General features: G+C 43.0%; 1 protein-coding gene across 1 annotated transcript in view; it reads left to right on the top strand.

Annotated features, from left to right (window-relative positions):
* Window positions 1–2,378: 2,378 nt before the first annotated feature.
* Window positions 2,379–21,007, top strand: part of znf407 (zinc finger protein 407) — a 139,036-nt gene continuing 120,407 nt past the window's right edge. The window contains exons 1-3 of the mRNA XM_048260847.1: window positions 2,379–2,503; window positions 6,950–10,276; window positions 14,819–14,933. Of these exons, the coding sequence (XP_048116804.1) occupies window positions 6,973–10,276; window positions 14,819–14,933 (3,419 nt within the window). The 5' untranslated portion in view covers window positions 2,379–2,503; window positions 6,950–6,972. The remainder of the gene's footprint in view (window positions 2,504–6,949; window positions 10,277–14,818; window positions 14,934–21,007) is intronic.

The raw sequence follows: 21,007 nt of genomic DNA, 5'->3' as shown, positions 1-21,007 counted from the left end.
GGTCAGGGCCGTCACAGGAAGCAAGTGATTAATCTCTTACCATCCATCAGCAGTGGTCTGACACAGTTTGGCATGTTCATCTGCAGAGGGCACTATAACCTATAGGAAAGGGGGCATACCTGAGTATGTACTGGGTGAACCAGTGAAAAGTCAGAATGTCTGGAAGTAATACTGTAGGTAAAGAATGTATCTGAAGCACTGCTTACAGTCTTTGAGGGAAATGCAGATGTATTCAGCATTTAGATCCTTTAAAACTTAAAAAGATTAGATTAGATTCAACTTTATTGACATTGTGCAGAGTACAAGTACAGAGACAACAAAATGAAGTTTGCGTCTTTTCAGAAGTGTAAAGAAAGCAATGTGATATACACACAGTATAGACAGGTGGTGCATAAACATACTATATATAGTGCAGTGTAGACAGTAGTATACAGTTAAGGTGGAATGGTTTACAGTCATATAAATTAACTATAAATATGTGCAATGTATTTGCAGTAAGCTTATAAGACCAGAATAGATATGGATATGAACAATATATGAACAACATGTACATTTGCAGTGTAGTAGCAGTAACATTATAAGAGTAGTAAAAATAATGTAAATACCAGTATATGCAGTGTATCTTCAGTTGTAACAGTTTAATAGTGCAGTATAGTAACAGTACCATTGCAGTGGAAGATAAGATAGGTCTACACTCCCTTTTATCAAAGTATTCCAGGATTTTGGTGAAAGGTTGGTGATATCTGAACTCAGCAGTCAATCAAATTCCACTTCTCCCTTCAGTGTTCCTGAAACAAATTTGCTGAAAAATTGCATCCTTATTCTGAGCTTTGTTCACTACTTGCAGTGCCATGATTGTGTTCAAACACACACACACACACACAGAACAGACAGCTAGAGCATGTGAGAAACAATTTGGTGATTTTGACAAAAAATGTATTGGATTATGCAGTTATTGAGAACTACTCCTTGAAGGTCAATGGATTTGCATGGAGGGGGGTGGGAGTGGGGACAACAACACATGATGCAGCTTATTGTTCTGATTGGTCTTGTTCAATTGACAGAGCCTGTTGTATTCAGAGAGATTAGTCTTTTCATGTAGACAACTGAGCTGGTAAAAAGTGACAAGAAAAACTGTCTAACCATTGATCTGTTTGCATGTTATACTGTAATCATAACATACAGCTAACGGCTCTTTTAACACATTAATAAGATCCCAACACATTTAGTTGTCTAAATATATATAATTGTCTATATTTGCATGAGTATTTTGAGACATAGCCAGGCTTAAATACACACGGTACATTATGTTGATCTGTTATGGTCAAATGTCTGGGCACCTCTGTATTATCTACATAAGTTACCACATGGCTTAATCTGGAAGTCAAAAGCACAGGGATTTGTGCAAAAACTGCATTTAAAATTGTAATATTACTGCCTTTGGAAATATAGAACATAAGTGTCCACAATGAAAACACTTTTGTAACAGTGAAAATGATTATGGCTTGCATACTTCTGAAAGCCACTGTCTATGAGTGGTGGTTGTGGGGAGCTATCACAGGAATATCTGAGGTGTAATGCTGTCAGGTAGGCCTAATGACATGTGTCCTAGGCTAGCCCATAGAGGGCATGGACAGGTGTTGGGCCTTCTGGAGCTGTTGTGGGCCTATAATACCATTTGTGTCTTTGTTGTTGTTAGTGCTGGTTTTGGTGCAACATGATGTGTAATCACGAGGCCTACATTATGGGTAGGCCCTATTTGCATGTGACAGGGAAAGGTTTGGCCACTAAAATCCACAACCGGTGACACATGGAATTTGACATTCTCTCCGGGTACAAACAAAACGTTAAGCACATAATCAACTTTTGTTTACAATTTTATTTTAATATACTTATAGTAGGCATATATATATATATATATATATATAAATTAGGGTTGTAAATCTATACTCTAAATAGAAAAGAGAAATGTATTAAGCCTTTCCGCATTTGTTTCCGCTCATTTTAACCTCAATGGTCTGCGTTTACATTCCAAACTAACACTATAATTCACAAACAACTCCAAGGAGGCTATAATTTCATTTGAAAATTTCGAAAGTCTCCTGACACAGACCTCAGCTGGCAGAAAGTGGGTCATCTCAATTCCAAACTAGCCACTGGACCAAAAGCAGGCGCCGCTGAAAAAACGCATATCGTTAGCCAGTGACTTATTTGCCACTTACGTTACCTCTGCATAGACGGTTTTAGCTTTTAACGAAAAACATAGTTGTAGACGTTAGGCAAAGAAAACAATATTCAATTTAACCACTGGTAAAAGCTACTCCAGTTCCACCACGGAATGAAAGTCAATCCACTGAATGTAGATTTCTGCAGAATGTGTAGTTTACACAGCATACAGTTAAGCCCGCCTTTCTGTGACAGTGACGTAACGCACGCTCTACGGTACGCCACTTGTGAGCAAGAGCAAAAAGCGCGGACAGTGGAATTACAGGGTGATTAGGAGGTAAGAGACGAAAACAACCATCGTGTGTAGAATTTGTTTGATCGTATTGTTGTATAAATCCACTGGGTTAAATGTGATTCGAGCTACAATCTTTATATTGGCCAAGAAAACACATAGTTTAGAGGTCGCATTTGGATTGCTTTTTGGGCCTCTGTGCTGCCGTCGTTTTCAGAGCCTTCGAGGACCTAAGCCCCGTCCCTGGTGCCTTCTTATTGGATAGTTGAATGAACAGTGCAAGTTAATTGGACATCTTAAACGCCATTCAAGCAATAGACTATGGGAAGTGTCGACTCCAGAACAGCCTCGCTGAATTAGCTAACTTAGCTTCGAACTTGCTGTTGGCTATGAAATCAGTAACCAGCTGTATGATTCATGTTAATATAAACATGCTGTGGTGTAAGAATATTGACGTACATCATTATATGCTGTAATACGTATTTATTAAATGATATAAAACAATTTCCCGATTTGTTTCATGGCCGCTAGCTATCTAACGTATCGATAATGCTACTCGTACATGTAGAACTAGGCACGGCACAGAGGTCTGCCGGCTAACTTAGCTAGCTATAGTTAACATAGTTTTAGCAGGTATGCGAACGGTAAGTTAACTAGCCGTTAGCAGCTAACGTTAGGAGTGTAACTGATCTCAGAAATCGTACATATTGTTTATGTAAGAGATGACAGTTGTCATGTGCGAAAGAATGACAGCTACTGTTAGATCGTTCGGAATCTCACATCGCTAATGTTTGTTGTAGCAGAGAAGGCAATGTTACTTCGAAATACGGAAATGAGCCAACACAGCTTACGTTACCGGGGCGAGCCGACCACAAACACAGGCAGTAGGTTCGCGAGGACCATCATGAAATGTCATGCAACATGAAATGGACAGGAAAATGCCTAAGCCACGTGCATGACTTGAAGTAATGTTTCTTTGATGAGAGCGTTAGCCACCCAGCAGTTATTCAATGTTTTTGTTTCAGACCATCAGCCATATAGTTCTACATTATTTGCACCGATTGTTCCATTGAATTCCACATGACTGATGATGGGCTAAGCCTGAATATTTTTTCAAATCAAATTATACAATCATTTGGATGTAATAAGTCAACTTTTGTTTTTGCATTCATCTTAGAATTTCTTTTGATGCGACATCATGAAGACTACAGTTATTGCACATTTCAAGGCGCCCCTGAATAGTGGGGTGGACTTGGTAGATGCTGTTATCAAAATGAAAATGCTTACATAATCAAGTAGCATAGGACCTATATAGTTCTGATTGTATGATGAAAGACTAGGTTTCCAATTAATTAGTCCAGTGTAATTTGTTTGGACAAAACTTTACTGGTGATTGCTGGAATTATTAATCTGCAATATTCTGCTTTACATGGCCTGTTATCAGTTAATTTTTAGTATATATAGAATATATTCTTACTTCACTTAGGTCAGTCATGACCACTCTTCCAAAGCATTCCAGTAAACCAATCATTGCCTAATCAGTGGTTTACATAAGTTGAAAAAGAGCCCCTCATGAATAAAAGCAATAGCTTCTAATAACAGCATTTATTCTCATACACTAACATTTAAATGAAGCCCTTTGAGCAATGGGCATCCAATGTAGAGTTCTTGAAATAAGGTGATATTGCATTCCCATTTCAACATAATTTTTTGTCATGTCAAAATCTCTGGCCATGTCTGGCTGTGGCAATTTCCCCATGAACCCAAACTTTTGCATACACCTCCTGTAGTGATCAGACAACTTGAGTGATCATTCATACGTAGGTGATGCAAAGCAGTTACTAAAACCTGTTCAAGGGTCCATCAACTCCATGACCAGTTTTGTGAAGGGGAAAACATGTGCATATAAGGCCTGTCCCTGCCACAAAAGTGCCATAAACTGGGGGAAAGCAGATAAAACTCATTAGTCTGCAGTGGTAGCTGGCTCTCAAATTATGTTGCTGCATATTGTATCAAATCCTGTGGCATCAACAATTGTGGAATAGAAATTTGGTTGTTATGCAGGAAGCTTAATATTTTCATCATACCAAGTCAAGAAACCAGGTATCAATGCATGCAATTAATCAGCCTAATCATGACTAAATCGTTTCTTTTCTGTATATTGAAGGACATATTTTTAGCAAGCCTTTGTATTGGCACATAAGAGTATATAAAGAGTATATATACTTATACTTATACTTATACATCATAGTCACAGAGTCCAGGAAACATGAGCTGTGTTCAAAATGTTCACTCACTATGTTTGCTATAGGGGACAAAAGGGACGAAAGGTAACAGAGTCACAAGGATTAAGCAAGTTTAAACAGTTGATTGTGCTTTTGGGTATATGTTTCAACCAAGTGGGAGAGCTCACTGAAACACTTCCAAAAAAAGGTTTTTCTGTTTGAAGCTTGATTTGCTTTAAATACTGAAAAAGCATATGGGCATAGTTTTTCTAATACTGACATGCAATGTGAAGCTTTTGGTATTAATAGTACACACGTTACAGTCTGGAAACAGGAAAAGGTACCATAATTTAACAAAGACATAAAGCAGGAATATACCTTTAAATTAGCCTTTTAAAGACTCCCATTGTTAAAGTTATGGTATTTGGCAGACACTTTTGTCCAAAGTCATATACAAATGACAATACAATAGTTAAATTTAACAGTAAACAACAATGTCAATTTAATCAAAAGCCTTATAAATAAACAAATACTATAATATACAAACTATAACATATAAGAAATGCTTAATAAACTAAGTGCATGTTGAACAGATATGCCTTTAGACGCCTCTTGAAAGACCCAAAAACTATCACAGGAACGGAGAGTACAACTCGTGTACACAAAGTGTAACCGTAATTACTTCCTCCTTCTGTCATGTCTGAAATGATTGTTGAAAAATGTGTTGGTAGTGCAGGGTGTAGGATGGGAAGTGTCTGTCACATTTACCACATTTCACACCATACTCACGACTGAGGTCTAACTTTGAGGTCTTTGACGTTGAATATCTATGGGCTCAGGAGAAGAAAGGTGTCCATAGCCTATTAGATTTGTTAATTAAACTTGAGGCCTTTGGCTCTTAAATTTTTAGATCAAACATTGTATAGTTCTTGTCAGTTTAAAGAGAACTTTGGAGAGAGCCATCTCAGTTATGCCGCATTTGAAAAGGAGGTATGTTGTGCCAGAGTGAATAATACATTGTCCATGGGAATGCTTTCTGTTCAAACTCAGATCTCTCTCCCTCTTAAATGTTAGTTTATGAAATGGAGAACAAATAGTGTTGAACCTAAATAATGCATTTCAAGACTTAAAAAGTAAGAAACATGGCCTAATGAAAGACAACACTAGCAATGTAAAAGCAGTTTAATGGAAAAGTCTGAAATTTGCCCTTTTTTCCTTATTTTCCCTCTTATACACAATTACACAATTATAAAGCCATATGAATTCCTTTTCCAGTATCATCGAATAGCCTTAGCTTAGATGTTTGAAAAAGGGCCTCAGTAATATTTGTTCATGGTCCATTATACTGAGACCCCCCCCCCCCCGCCTCATATTTTCCCTGAAAACCTTATTTCTTCCCCTGGACGGATGTCTTGGTGAGGAAAAATGCTTTATGAATACGGCTCATTGTGTTTATGGAGCACAGCTGTGGGGGTCTGTAGTAGTGTATGTGTCATTAGGTGGTGAATGTCTGTACGTGAGGTAGGGTCTGGCACGCCTAATGGAGTCCTCTATGCTCCGTGGTAATTAGGCTAGAGCGATCAGGCTCAAAGGGGAAATGGGAAGCAGCAGCAGGCCTTCAGATGAGAAGGGGGCAATCTGACATGACATGTGACAAAGCAGTGCCATCACCAGGCCCACCTCTACCTCCACCGGCACCACCACCACTATCATCACCATTATGGTCCTATGCTCCACTGCAGACTGTAGATTTTCTGTGGTGGGATATGAAAGCTATATGTAAAAGATAGGTTTGTACTGTACATTGGGGGTTTGGAAAGAGGAAATAGATTGATGTGATGCAATTTTATATTTTCCCCCATCTTAATATATTTGACTAACTGTATTATTTTAACAGTTGTGTCCTCATCTATTGCATTTATTACGGTGTGCCACTTCATTTAATACAACTCTGAGTTGATTAAGGCTTTAGTGTATTGTCCCTGCAAAGCGTTAATTTGTGACACAACTGACCTATTTTTTATTTTATTTCTGTAAAATCAATGTGCTAACTGCATTTAACTGCATACTCAACTGAGTAGGCCATGTTCTAGTTATTCTTTGTTGTAGTGTTTTTTAAGATGAGCACTAGATGGCGACAAAACAGTGGATATGGAACAGTGAAGAAAATAATTGAAAAACATCTACAACACTAAAGCTTACACATTGGTGTATGTATGATTGTAAAGGTCAGTTATATCATGTATGTTTTTTTTTATCTCTACAGAATAAAGGCAAGGAACCATTAAAATGGACGCAAGGCCAAAAAGAAAGCTTAGATCTGGGAAAGAGGCGACTGAAGATGGAAACATAGATGAACAGCCTGGTAGTGATCCAGGAAGTAGTTCCAGAGTTGGAATGGAAACAGCTGACATTCCTACCACACCTTCAAAGGAAGATGAGGTCACCAGTGGAGGTTCTACATCACACAGACCTGCGGAGTCCCAGTCCTCAGCAGCGGAGGATTCCAGTGGTCACAAGCAGGCCAACACGACTCCCACTACACAGAAAGATGATGACCGCACTTGCTCTCTCTGTGACTTTGTAGCAAAAACCCCAACTGCCCTGAAGATTCACGCTAAAAGAAAGCATTCCCGTAGAGGCGGTGGCGCTCGCAGTGAATTAGCCCAGAGCAGGAAAGCAAACAAAGCGACATCACAAGTAGCTAAAACACATGATGACAAGAGGAAAAGCTCACAACATGCAGTCGCAGAAGACAATCATCAGGTTACGGCAACCTTGGCATCACATCAACAGGATGCAAGTAGAGTTGCAGATCACAAGAATACAGGGCAGCCACCCCCATGTGAACCTGTAATTTCTGAAGACCCGACTGAGAACTCTGAAAGCAGACATGTCAGCCCCACCCAGTTGCTGCTGGAGATGGTAGATGCTTCTACTGGAGCTTTTGAACAGGGCTCAGATAGAAAGGACATTACCTCTATGGAAGAGGCAAGTGAACATGGAGAATGCCAAAAATCAGGCCACGGTTCTGCTTCAGGTGTTCCAAAATCCAAAGAGGGAGAGAGTCAAAGAAAGATAGGAAAGCGGGGCCGAAAACCCAGGGTGATGCATGCGTGCACCTACTGTGGCCACGAGTTTCAGGACAAACCCACTCTGGCCACGCATGTGAAGAGACGCCACACAAAAGAAATGAACTATTTCTGTGAGCTCTGCTCTTACGCCAGCGTCACCAAGTGCGATTATGAAAAGCACTGTGTGAGCAATAAGCACAAAAGGCGAGTGGTGGAGAACAGCGAGACGCCCAGGCCTTCCCTTGCTCTGGACACGAACGAGATGGAGGAACAGCAGGACCAGCAGGGTAGAGGTGCTCAGGCGGCCCCAACTCGGGCGCTAAAGCGCTCAGCCAGCGGCAGGCCCCAGCTGCAGTGCGGAAGCTGCTCTTTCAGGGCTGGCACGTCCGCCCTGCTGGAGAGCCACGCTCGACTGAAGCACCCAGCTGAGCACCGCTTCCACTGCAAGGTCTGCCACTATTACACCGCCACGGCCGAGGGAATGGAAGCCCACTTAGCTGGCGACGCCCATCAGCGGGTTGCCAAAGAGAAAGACGTCGGGGCCTCATACGAGGACTGCGTCGAGAAGGTTTTAGTGATCCTGTCGCAGAACGCCCCGAGGAAGAATGATGGCGCAGATGTGGACGGTGCCGCGTCTGCGGACGTGAAGGAAGTCGGGATTGACGAGACGCAGGAGACAGAGAAAGCAGTGGAGATTATGTTGACTGATGGGAAAAGTGAAGATGGCTCCCCTGCCAAAAGGAAAAGGGGAAGACCGAAGGCAGCAAGTGTAACCACGTGCCACTACTGTGGGCTGGTCGCGTCCAATGCTACTAACCTTAGTGTGCACATACGTCGCAGGCACAGTCACCAGTACAGTTATGCATGCAAAGTATGTAGCTATTACTGCGTGACCAAAGGGGATATGGACCGTCACTGTGTTACCAAAAAGCACCTTAAGCGCTCAGAGGCTGCTGGTAGTCCAGACTCTGTTGTACAAGTTCTGAGTGGGAACCAATCTGAAAAGGGTGTTGAGGAAGAAGCTATGCAAGTGGATGGGTCCGATGAGGTTGGGACTAGCCAGTCTGAGGGAGATATTGCCATGGCAGAATCAGCAGCAGACAGTGAGACACCCTCCCAAACAACTGACAAATCTGATGTTCAGAGTAGCCCAAACTCAAATAGCGCTCCCCTTAAGAAAAGCAAGTATGACTCGGTCAATTCCTGTGTGCACTGTGACTTCGTGGCCCACTCCATTCCATCCCTTGAGCTTCACACAAAGAGGAAGCACACCAAAGATTTTGAGTTTGTGTGTCTGGCGTGCAACTACTACGCGGTGACCCGCAGGGAGATGTCACGCCACGCGTCCACAGACAAGCACAAGCAAAAGAGTCAGCTCTATCAAGAGAGGAGCTTGGGGAAAGACACTGCTGCATTAAACAACAGCGAAGAGCTAGGCAATGTCGCTGAGCAGAATACTGCCAGTATGGCCATGTTGGTAGAGCCTCCTACTGAGGAGAGGGTGCAGGCTTCAGAAGCAGAATCTGAACCCAGTGCACCAGCTCCTGATGCTGTCCAAACTGCTGTTACACTGACAGCAGAGGTTTCCAGTGATCCAGCAAAAGAAAGCGTTACCTCGGAGGATGGTGTGACTCATGAAAAAGTGTCCGAGATAAAAGGTCATGAAGGGGCCCAAGACTCTGTGGTGACCCAAGACATGGTTACAGTAAAACCAGACCCAAACGAGACAGAAGCAGTCCTGGATGTCCCACCCATGAAGGATGCTCTGGAAGTGGAGGCAGAACCCGAGGAGGAAGGCTTAGATGATTATGATGAGGAAGAAGAGGATTTGATTGAAGGCAAATGTGACGACTCTTTCACCGACAAGCAGTTGGTCAGAGCAATCCCATTTGATCCATGTATCATCTCACTCAAGGTTTTGCAGGAAGGTGAGACACAGCAAGACCGTATGATGATCGTGGGAGATGCTACAAGCAGTATAATGGTGACTGGTGTTCCGAGGCCTCTGAAAGTCAGGAGAGGTAAACCAGTGATGAGTGCTGTTGCTCGAGGGTTTATACCTGGCCAGCGAATCAAGTGTGAAGACTGTGGTTTCATGGCGGATGGCCTTAGCGGTCTGAACGTTCACATCTCAATGAAACATCCGTCCAAGGACAAGCACTTCCACTGCCTGTTGTGTGGCAAGTCCTTCTACACCGAAAGCAACTTGCACCAGCACCTGACCAGCGCGGCTCACCTACGTAATGAGCAGGCCAGCATCGAGGAGCTTCCCGAGGGAGGCGCTACGTTTAAGTGCGTCAGGTGCAATGACCCCTTTGAGACAGAGCAGGAGCTGTTTGTGCACATCAAAGAGAAGCACGAGGAGCTCCTGAGAGAGGTCAACAAGTACGTGTTGGAGGACACAGAGCAGATCAACCGCGAACGGGAGGAGAACCAGGGCAGTGTGTGCAAGTACTGCGGCAAGGTGTGCAAGAGCAGCAACTCAATGGCTTTCCTTGCCCACGTACGCACCCATACAGGTATGCATTTATTCATTCATTCACTCATATCTGATGTGCAGTTATTGTACAAGTCTTTTATTGCTATCTGCATAGTTGGCTGTTTTTTTGGGGATTTGTGTGTATTTATTTATTTATTTATTTTACCGCAAACTTTCTTACACGCACTATGTGTTGAGCATTTCTTTGAAGCCATCACAGCATGTTAGCTTTAAACCATTAACTGTTTTTTCAACTCCCATCACATATACTGTATGTTAAACATATATGTTTAATTTATAAATCATGTAAGCCTACCAGTTGTCTTGTGTCTAGGTCACTACAGCACCCAGAAGCTGCAGGAGCTAAGGTGTTCCGAATTTAAAGGGGAAATGGATTTTGGATATGCTTAGCATGATAACGAGTTCAAACGTTCATTGGGGAGCAAAAAACGCTAATCCGATACATTCTAAACTAGCTTGTTTTTAGCCGATGCTTCCAAAATGCCAACACTGGTAGCAATAGGGCATTTCTCGTGGTAAAAAGATTGCTAATTTTAAACCATTTACAAGGCTCAAAGTAGGGTCCTACTGTAACATTGCCGGCCATCTTGAAATTAAGGCCCTACAACATAGATCTCACATTTTTTTTGACGGAAGTAGCTACATCCCATTTACTTCCATCAAAAACATGCAAGATCTGTGTAATTTCAAGATGGCGCCAACCAACGACTCAAAGTTATGTCTCTATAGAGTCCTTTTTAATAAACTATCTGTACATTTACATTACATTAAGTTGTCAATGCCTCGTTTTATATGTTAGGACCCTACTTTGAGCCTCGAAATGGTTTAAAATTAGATTTTAAAATGATCTTTTTACCATGAGAAATGCCCTATCGCCTAAATGCCCTACCAGTGTAATTTTGGAAGCATTGGCTAAAAACAGGCTAGTTTAGAATGCATCAGATTAGCGTTCTTTTGCTCCCTAACGAATGTTCAAACTCGTTATTGTGCTAAGCATATCCAAAATCCATTTTACACCGGATTTCCCCTTTAAGAAAAGACTAAAGTATCTGGATCAAGCTCTAGCAGAAGAGACGCTAATGGACTTCAGATAAGGATTCCCTTAGCAATGCCTGGTCAAAGACATGTGTGACTCATAATGGATGTGTCCATTACCAGGATTCAGTTGTAATTATAGCCAATAAGTCTCGATAAACGTGTTAGGGCAGCAGCTAGAAGCATAGGAAACCCAAAAGAGAAGCAGGATAATAATTTAAAATAATCAATGTGGACATGGTCAAAACCCTTAATTTCCCCCTGTGTGTGTGTGTGTGTGTGTGTGTGTGTGTGTGTGTGTGTGTGTGTTTGTGAGATATGCACATGTATGTGTCCATGTTTGTGGTTAGCCGATTATCCCCAATCCATTAAGACTTCTTCTGTTATTTATAATGCAAAGCAGGTCTTGGGCTGGTCAGGCATGTGACTGTGAAACAGGTCTAGCAGGTTAAGAACAGAGGGCTCCTCCATTACTCTTCTCTGACCATGTGTATTAATTGCTTTTAAAATCAACTTAATGCAGGAACAAGAAGTGAGGGCACCATCAATATATGCCCCCCTTCTGCTTCCTTCAGTCCATCTCTCCATTTGGCTGAAACTTAAATGGGACTTTAATTGTTGCACATAGTTGTGTTATCTATCTCTGGGTAAGCGTTAGCGTGAGTAATTTAGCCGTGCTGATTCTGTTAATATTAAGAAATGGAGAGGATAACTCGAGAGACCTCGATAGTCTTTTTTCTTATACTATGTACTTTTGGTCCTGAGGTAAGATGTTGAGGTGCTGTGAATTATTGTTTCCTTGCCTGAGCACCACAACACAACACAATACAGAAACAATGTTTCATATGGGTTATATTGCTGTCGTGTGCCAGCGTGACATTATCAAGGTATTGCAATTCAAGAGATTGCATTATCCTGCACATGCATCACTGAAAAGATAGGAACGGAATAAAAATGGAATTAACATCCCAACACATCATACTTCATGTTTATGTAAATGTGCCCATTTTTCTGTTTGTCCAAAACAGGATTAATCCTTTGTTCGTGCCCCATTTTAACTCTCGCTGGATTCACCTTTTATCACATGGAAAGGATGATAGTGTTTTATAGTTCACTTGTTTTATGGAAGTGTGCTACTTAGGAAAATGAAAAAGGTGACAAGAAAACAGATGTGTTAATCAAAATCAAGGGCAAATTCATGTCTCAACCAAAGAGAGTCTTCTTTTGTGTGTGTGTGTGCAGGCTCTGTACACTGACTTAGTCTATATTTGAAATATTACCGTTATTTGTGGAATGCACACACTTTTTTGGTGCTGACAGAATGATGATGATGATGATTATTATTACATTCCTTCATTACATGGAATTAGTCACTTTTTGTTGCTGGTCATTTATTCTGAGAAACTTTTCTCTGCGGCTGTGGACTGTGGCTGTGAGGTCCGCCAGTATTTGTGCTGGGAGCCAATCCAGATAATTTTAATTAAGCCAGGGTTTTATTTAGTTGATTAATTAGTGAAATCAGCCGATGGTGGGAGGCCACACAAGTATTTGTCAATTTGTCCCCTGAAAAAAAGCACATTTTTTCTTCAGTGAGGACAAAGCTAGATTTGCATTTTGAGCTAAATTGGTCACTTTTTCACTGAAAAGAGCTGTCCAACCTTTGTTGAACCTGGGTGGAATAGAGTAATGGCTGCATAGGCACTGTGTGAACACATACTCTAAGCCTCTATCCCTCTCTCTCAGAAGTCTGAGGGAACTTGTAAACCATTCCTTGATGCATTTGTTTTCGTTTCACCTCCATATTGTTAGATTAGTAATATGCATTGTAGGTCCAAGGGTATAACATTGTGCATCCCATGTAATGCACAAGCTAACATTTTATTTCCAAGTACTGTAATAATATTTTGATTAATTTATTTTGTTTCATGTTGTTTTTACACTTAATTTGACTGTCCCAAGCATGATTGAAATCCTCTATTATTCATTTAAAAATGCTGAAAAAAAAGGTTGAGGCTAAAAGGAACTTGCCTTTTTTCCTTCTGTTTCTTCAGAAGGAATGGAGGTTTTTAAGGAGATGAATTAGTCATCCCAAGTCCCAACCCAGACGTGAGAACATCACATTACCGTCGTGCGCAACAGTATTAATTTAACATGACACCACATTGATGGTCGATTTCAGCTTCCCACGACGGGCTGCTTAAGTGGAGCGCTGGAATTATAATTTGATATGAAGCGACGACTGAGAGATGTAACATCTCTCTTCCCCTGCCATGTTTCATACTCACCAGGGCCATCTGGCTGACTTTTTTTTTAACACACGATCCCACTGGTGGAGGTAGCCCACTCCACCTTGACACGGTGATGGGGCGCAGGGGTTGATGGGTGTGTTGCGGCAGAGTGAAGAGAGCCTTCCGATTTGCTGCCACTCAGCTGTGAAACACACACCCGCTCTCTCGCCCATTTGCGGACTTGTTAGCGCACGCTTGGCTTTCAATCTTCGTTATGGCGTTAAAATTCGATGTGTCGTGCCGCCAGCCAGTGGCAAGTGAACCGTGCATGAACGTATTAGTAATCTACACAAAGTGCTTAATCAAATCAGTGGGCTCTCCTGGAATAAATATTGCACAACGTCTTTGACTATTTGCTAAGAGGAGGGGTTATTCATATCCTCCCCAAAATACATTTAGAACTTCTAAGTGAGATGAGTGATAGACTTGGCCATTTCCACAATAAAAATGTCCTCTGCAAAGAACCAGAATTTTTCCCCATGCAGGTTCTGTTTAGAGCTCCTTGTCAGCTACACCATCATCCTTACTACTAGTAAGGTAGTGCAGCATTGCTCTTTAATGACCAATGGCAGAGGAAGACTGAAGCACTCTCTCAAAGCATGCCCCTCCCTGTACAGATTTATAAATGACATTAATTAGCAGTAAACTTCTCCAGCGACCGTGGCCGAGTGATTAGTGCCTAAATGATGGAACTGGGTGGCGAGCGCACTTTGGATTGATTTACGTTTTCAACCTGACCTTTGAATCCAATTTACACACCCAGTCGCTAAGGAATGGGAAGGGGAACGAAGAGAAGGGAAGAATGAGGAGAGAAGAGGAGAGGAGAGGAGAGAAGAGGAGAGGAGAGGAGAGAGGTTGAGTGGGAGCGGGAGCAAGGCCTTAACTATCTGCTGTACAAATCTAGGTCAAAGGAAAAGTGATGAACGCAATTTAGGTTTTTAAAAAATTCAGATTTATGTGAGGTTGTGCTTTTAATCTCAAAGCACCCCCATTTGTTTAAAAGTTAACGGTAAACACTTCACTGGAGAATTTTAAGTCTGCAAAGTTGGTACACTACGAGCCAGAAGATTTCTTCTAATTCTTCTCCATCTTGAAGCAGTGTAAGGAGCATGCCCTGTGGGCTGCCTGCAATTTATATTTTACCTCAATGATTCTTTGGTGAGCATTCGTTGGGAATGTGAAAGCCTCGAGTGTCACACAGTTTTCAGACTTTCTTTTCTTCAATTCTTCCTCTACAGGATCCAAACCCTTCAGTTGTAAGATCTGCAACTTTGCCACTGCCCAACTCGGTGATGCCCGCAACCACGTGAAACGGCACCTGGGCATGAGGGAGTACAAGTGCCACATCTGTGGGTGAGTAGCACAGACCTGCGGATCTAAACCCATGCAATTCATCCCCCTTTTCCCTGGGCTTTGATCGTCTGTTTCCATGGTGACACTCACATGAAGACGTTTAGTTACTTACTGCTCCTTCAGTAATTTGTGCTAAAGTGTGTTAGAATTGTTCCATTAAGTTTACTTGGCCTTTTTTTTCTCTCGGTTGTGTTTCTGCCACTGCTGTTGCTTCCAGACACATTAGTTGGGGTGGGCTGGGGGTGGTGGTGGCTGTGGGGGGGGGAGCCCACTGGAGTGGGCTGCAGTTAAACACAGCTCAGGCCTTAATGAGAAAAAAGGTTCACGTTCTGCAGACCCTCTAGCTAAAGCTGTTTTCTCAAGTGCTATAAATGTGTTAGGTCTTTGGCCAAGTGCATGATTAAAACACGCACACACACACACACACACACACACACACACACACACACACACACACACACACACACACACACACACACACAGACGCAATTGCAAAGACACACAAATACAGATACACAAAATGTTGTATTCCTACTACCAAACACACACCACACAGATGTAAGCAAGCACACAGCAAACACGAAATAAAAAAATAAAAAAATTAGAATTCTCCCTGCTCCTTGCTTGTCTCGCTGATAGAAAAGTAGTTTCCGCCGCCCACACCACCCTCTCCTCCTCCAGTCCCTTTGAACAGGTTTACTAAATACAGTTTCGGCTTTCACAAATCACGGCAACGGAGAGGGGGCCCATCCGCAGACTGTGCCCGCCACGGTTGACGAATGGCCCCGGAGCTCGCTCAGCCGGCTGACGAATGGTGCGTCTGCGTCTATGCCTTATGCTAAAGAGCAGCGAACAAAAGAGTGTGGCACAGGACAGCGTAATTAAGGCCAGGTTCGCTCGTTTAGTTGCGTTCGGTATTTAAATGAGATGATAAACGCTTTCCACTTTCCTTAATCTTAAGAGCAGAAGGATTCTTCTAATAGCCATGTTTGCATTTCAGATAATGCATTTCAGAACTTTTTTTTCTTTTCATTGCCTCCCGTTCGTTTTTCTCTCTCAGGATGACCCAGAAAACAAGATTACGGCGTTGATATTAGATATTCTGCTGTGTGCTTATAAAGAAGTCAGGGGTGGGGGTTTAGTGTGATCCGGATAAAGCATTTCTTTTCTGAATGAGTGTTGGTGTCAAAATCGAACAAAGCAATCTGATTACAGACAACAGCAGAGACTTACCCGGAACACAACCGTCTGAGCCCGAGAGTCCTCACAAGCCAAAGGCCCGTCAGTGTCCTAAAATATTTAATCAGAACTCTACTAATTCCTCCCCGCCTTTTGCTCATTGATTCCTGTCTTCCTTTGTGGGTGTGTGTGTGTGTGGTGGGGGGGTTGTGCACAGGGCCCATTGTGTTTTGACACGGTGTGCAAACGACAAAGCCCGCTCTCCTTTCTGTCCCCCTGCTCTCCACAGCTGACAGCCACACACACACACACACACACACACACACACACACACACACACACACACACACACACACACACACACACACACACACCCCTCCTCCCTGTGGGCCACCCAGGGATGCCTCAGAGCCGTGGACCCTGGGAGGTTGTTGATACTTAAAGATATTGTTTTGGCATGTAATTAACAGATGCAAATCAAGGCCAGGACAGGATGGCAACTTTGACCCTGCTGCCAGTCAAGCGACAGCAGGGACCTGTTCATAGAGAGACTTCTCTCTTTCTCTTTCTCTTTCTCTCCCTCTCACTTTCTCACTCTCTCCATCCCTGTCCCTCTCTACATCCCTTTCTTCCCCCACTCACTTTTTTTTCTCTTTCCATTTTGTCTTCCTCTCTCCTCTCTCCATGTGGCTGTGGGCCTGTCACTCCCTGTCCTCAGAGACACACACACACACACACACACACACACACACACACACACACACTCTCTTTCTCTCTCGCTGGACACAAGACTAGTCCTGTGATCTTATGGATGCCATACTACGCAGGTTGCCATGTGGCTGTGGCCCTGTCGCTCCCTGTCCTCACGCATCCATAAGATCACAGGACTAGTCTTGTGTCCAGCGCACAATTTAAGCTTCTTCTCGCTGTTCTTCTTGCAACACACCACATATATCTCTCACATCAGCGAGCTTCTGGATAATTAAAGAATCATGAAAAAGAGAGAGAGAGAAAGAGAGTGTGTGTGTGTGTGTGTGTGTGTGTGTGTGTGTGTGTGTGCGTGTGTGTGTGCTTGTGCTTGAACTCAACTCAGTATGTGATGTTGCCTCTCCCCACCACCTCTAGTTTACTCTTTTGCTCACATCAACCAGTTATTATTTTATTGGAGTGTAAAATGTATGGGGAGTGTAATGGGGAAAAGCAATTAGTTCCTTCCTAGAGGGAGACCCAACCTGGGTGGAGGAAAAAAACAAATCGTAATTAAAGACAATATTTTTCCAAAGTGCTAAAGAGTGTGTTTCACAGCAATGACATTACCAAAATATGAACCTGATTGATCTTCTTCAGGCGGCCTATAAAGACACAACCTGCACAAACAGCAGAAAAAAATAAATAAATGAAATACCAGTTTGTGGATTGCCCCAAATTGCCTACCAGCAATATTGCAAGATTTTTCATATTTAATTGGAAAAAAACATGAAGGAGGAAAAAAACACAGCCCACACACACACGCACACAAAGACACACACACACACACACACACACACTCAGGATGGCGATTTCTTGTCTTTTCCCCCATCGGTGAGTGTCCACAGTGCAGCCGAGCCACTTAATGAGCATCGCCTTTCCCTCCTCCATCATTTTCTGAAAAGGCCTTAGATTCAGCACTTTCTCCCCCACCCCACCGGACACCCGTCCGACCTGCCCCCCCCCCACCCCCCCCCACTTCCACCATCTCCCTGCTCTCTGCTCCCTGTTTCTCCCTGAAGATGCTATGACTGGCCAGCGCTGTTTGTTGGTGTTAAATTATGCATCAGGATTTTAAATGCTGTGAAGCATTGGTTTAATATCTCTGCTCGAGCGCTGTGAGACGCACCAGCCACGGCGCCGCGGCAACAGCAGCGGCAACGGCCCTCTTTAGATCCGTGAAGGAGTCTCATCTGTCTCGGTGCCCCACTCACGCATCTAGATGTGTATCTAGATGTAGTCTACACACACAAACACACACACACACACACACACACACACACACACACACACACACACACACACACATAAACAGAACTACAAATAAAAAGTTACCCTTTGCGCAAAACTTCTATATTTGTCACGAAAGGGATAGTTCTTCCTCTCCCTCGCTTTTCCCCCTTCTCTGTATCTGTCTCAGTTTCGTATAAGTTGGCTTCTCGAGCCGTGCTGGTGTCACTGTGATCTGCAATGTCTCTGGCTTTTGTTTCCCTCCTCGTCCACATGTCTGTGACTTGGTCCCCAGAATAGCCCATCAGTTCCGCCCTCCCTGCCTTGTGCTTTGTAACGTGTGTGTTAATGCTTGTATTTGTATTGTGTGTGTGTGTGTGTGTGTGTGTGTGTGTGTGTGTGTGTGTGAGGCCTCGGCTGTGACAGGAGAGCCGCATCTTAGCTCGCTACTTATCCAGAGGAACTTGTCACTTAACCGAGCCAGGGTTATTGTGTGCACCCTCCCTTCCCCCCTCTGTTTGACATGATACTCTATAATCCTCCAAAAGAATCTTGTTAAAACTCCAGGGAAACTATTTTTATGTGCGTTTATTTTTTCTTCTCCCCCCTTTTCCCCTCTCCCCTCCTCTTCTTCATCTTCCCCATTTTAACAGTAATAGTTGGAACAGATGAAGAGGGGGGTCCCTATGAGGATGATTATAATGTCACTCCCCTGATCTCTCGCCGCCCCTCGAAATAATTGTACATCATTGCTTCATAACGTGTCAAAGAGACGTCGGCGGCGTGCAATTAAAACCGCGGAATATAATACAGCAAATTACGGCCTGTCAGGTTCCCCAACAACACAGTCGGTATTTGAGTTACACTTAATCATCATGTGCATTAGCGACTTCAGCGGATTTCCACTCGTGCTGCAGGGTGCGAAAGCCACAGAATTATCAAAGTGCCACATCCTCCTGTGCCCCGAGACACTCTCCTACTGTGTGTGTGTGTGTGTCTGCACTTGTGCCTGTATGTGTTTTTTTCTGACTGGTCTCTGTGTGTTTTTATTGATGCGCTTGTTTTTGAGACTAATCTCTGAATAGTTAATTGTGTGCCATTGAGCCTGTGCCATTAATATAAGTTGGTACTTCTGAAATTAGGGCCATGTGACATTTCCTAATATGCCATACCGTTTGCTATGTTTTCGAACAACACACCATGAATATTAAGTGTTTACCACATAGAAATTAAGTGTTTGCCACCCTAGAAACTAGATTCTGCATAATTTATTTGCATTTTACAATCAAAACATTTGGTATGATGTTATGTCTCACTGTGGTATTTATTGGCCCAAGGAAGATCTGGAACCACAGCAACTAACCCAGTGGTCTGTGCTCAGAGACAATAGTCACAGCAGCAGTGTAAGAGCCGCACGTTGGTCTTCTTTCACGTTTGTTGCCATGCTACTGCCAACCCACAACAGTACAGAGCATTGTTTTTTTTTCAACCAGGGGGTCTCTGACCAATATAAACACATTTTGCTTTGATGCAGCTAACCGAATTTAGCGGACCATTATCGGAAATGAAATGATAATAAGTAATGCTAAAGGTCGTTTTGGAAAAAAGAAGACGGAAAGGGCCAGCCTGTAAAGGTTAAGTATGTGACTGAGTTGTTTTCACCAATAGTCGGCTGATGGTAATGAGCGAGCGTCTGCTGGCGGAGCACGCAGCCCGTTCTGTTTTGACTCTCTGCACCGTGATCGCTCTTTATGAAAGGGACAGCTTTACAGCCGGTTAGGCCCTCATAACACGATAAAGCGTCGCATAATGGATTGGATTTGTATAGTAGCCTTGGGCTGATGTTTGTGAAATTAATGTTTTTTTTTCTGGTGGAGCAAATGCACACACACACACACACTCACACACTCATGCACACAGAGACACTTGCAAACACACTGGCATACAAACACACAAATACACACACACACACACACACACACACACACACACACACACACACACACACACACACACAAACTGTACTTACACACACACACACACACACACACACACACACTCTACTTACACACACACACACACACACACACACACTCCTGCACACAGAGAAGAGAGAACTCAAACAGGAAGCAGGCCAGACTTAGCTATGCCAGTACCATCACTGAAAACGGATGACAGAGATGAAATTGTGGCGTCAGTCTTTCTTTGTCACTTGAGTGGCGTAAAGGTGATTCATCCAGGAAACGCTGTCTGTCAGTGGGAACATAATCAAACCGCTTGCAGTATTTAGAATAATTTAATGGTTTCTATTCCGGTAGAAGTACATCTTCATTTAGGCCCAATTTGATGTATTCTGAATGGGCCAGTAGAGTGGTCCTTGCTTAGCTAAGCGCGTGAGATAATATTAACTCCCTTTGAGTCACCAAGCTCCCCAGCAGTAGGAGTTGTAGTATAAATTAGAGCAGTGTGAACTTTTTTGTTGGGCTCATCATCTTTGTAAGCAGGTTGAGTCAGTCCAGTCACTGTCTTAAAAAAAAAAATAATAATAAGAGGAACTGAGAGAAAGCTCCCGTCATCCATCGAGCAGATTTTTAATAAGACCTTGGCAGTACCCTACAATTCCGTGCGGGGAATTGGGGAGCCATCTCCTCTTTAGTGGTCTCCGAAGGATAGCTGAGAAGTTTTATGGTCAAAACATTTGCTTTTAATCAAATAAAATACAAACAAACTCAGCGCCAAACCGCCGAATCAGGAAGTGTTCAGGTCTCTTTCAAAGGGGTGGTGGTGGTGGTGGGGGGGGGTATCGTCAGCAAAACCTTGGAATCTTTTCATTGGCTGAGACGTCAAAAGCAGACTGTAATGGTGGAGTATCTCTTCAGTGTGTGTTCAAGTGTTGATACAAGCTGTTGAAAGTGCAC

This window comes from Alosa alosa, chromosome 13, assembly GCF_017589495.1.
Source record: "Alosa alosa isolate M-15738 ecotype Scorff River chromosome 13, AALO_Geno_1.1, whole genome shotgun sequence".
In the NCBI taxonomy this organism is placed as follows: Eukaryota; Metazoa; Chordata; class Actinopteri; order Clupeiformes; family Clupeidae; genus Alosa; species Alosa alosa.
This window is presented reverse-complemented; position numbering and strand designations above follow the sequence as displayed.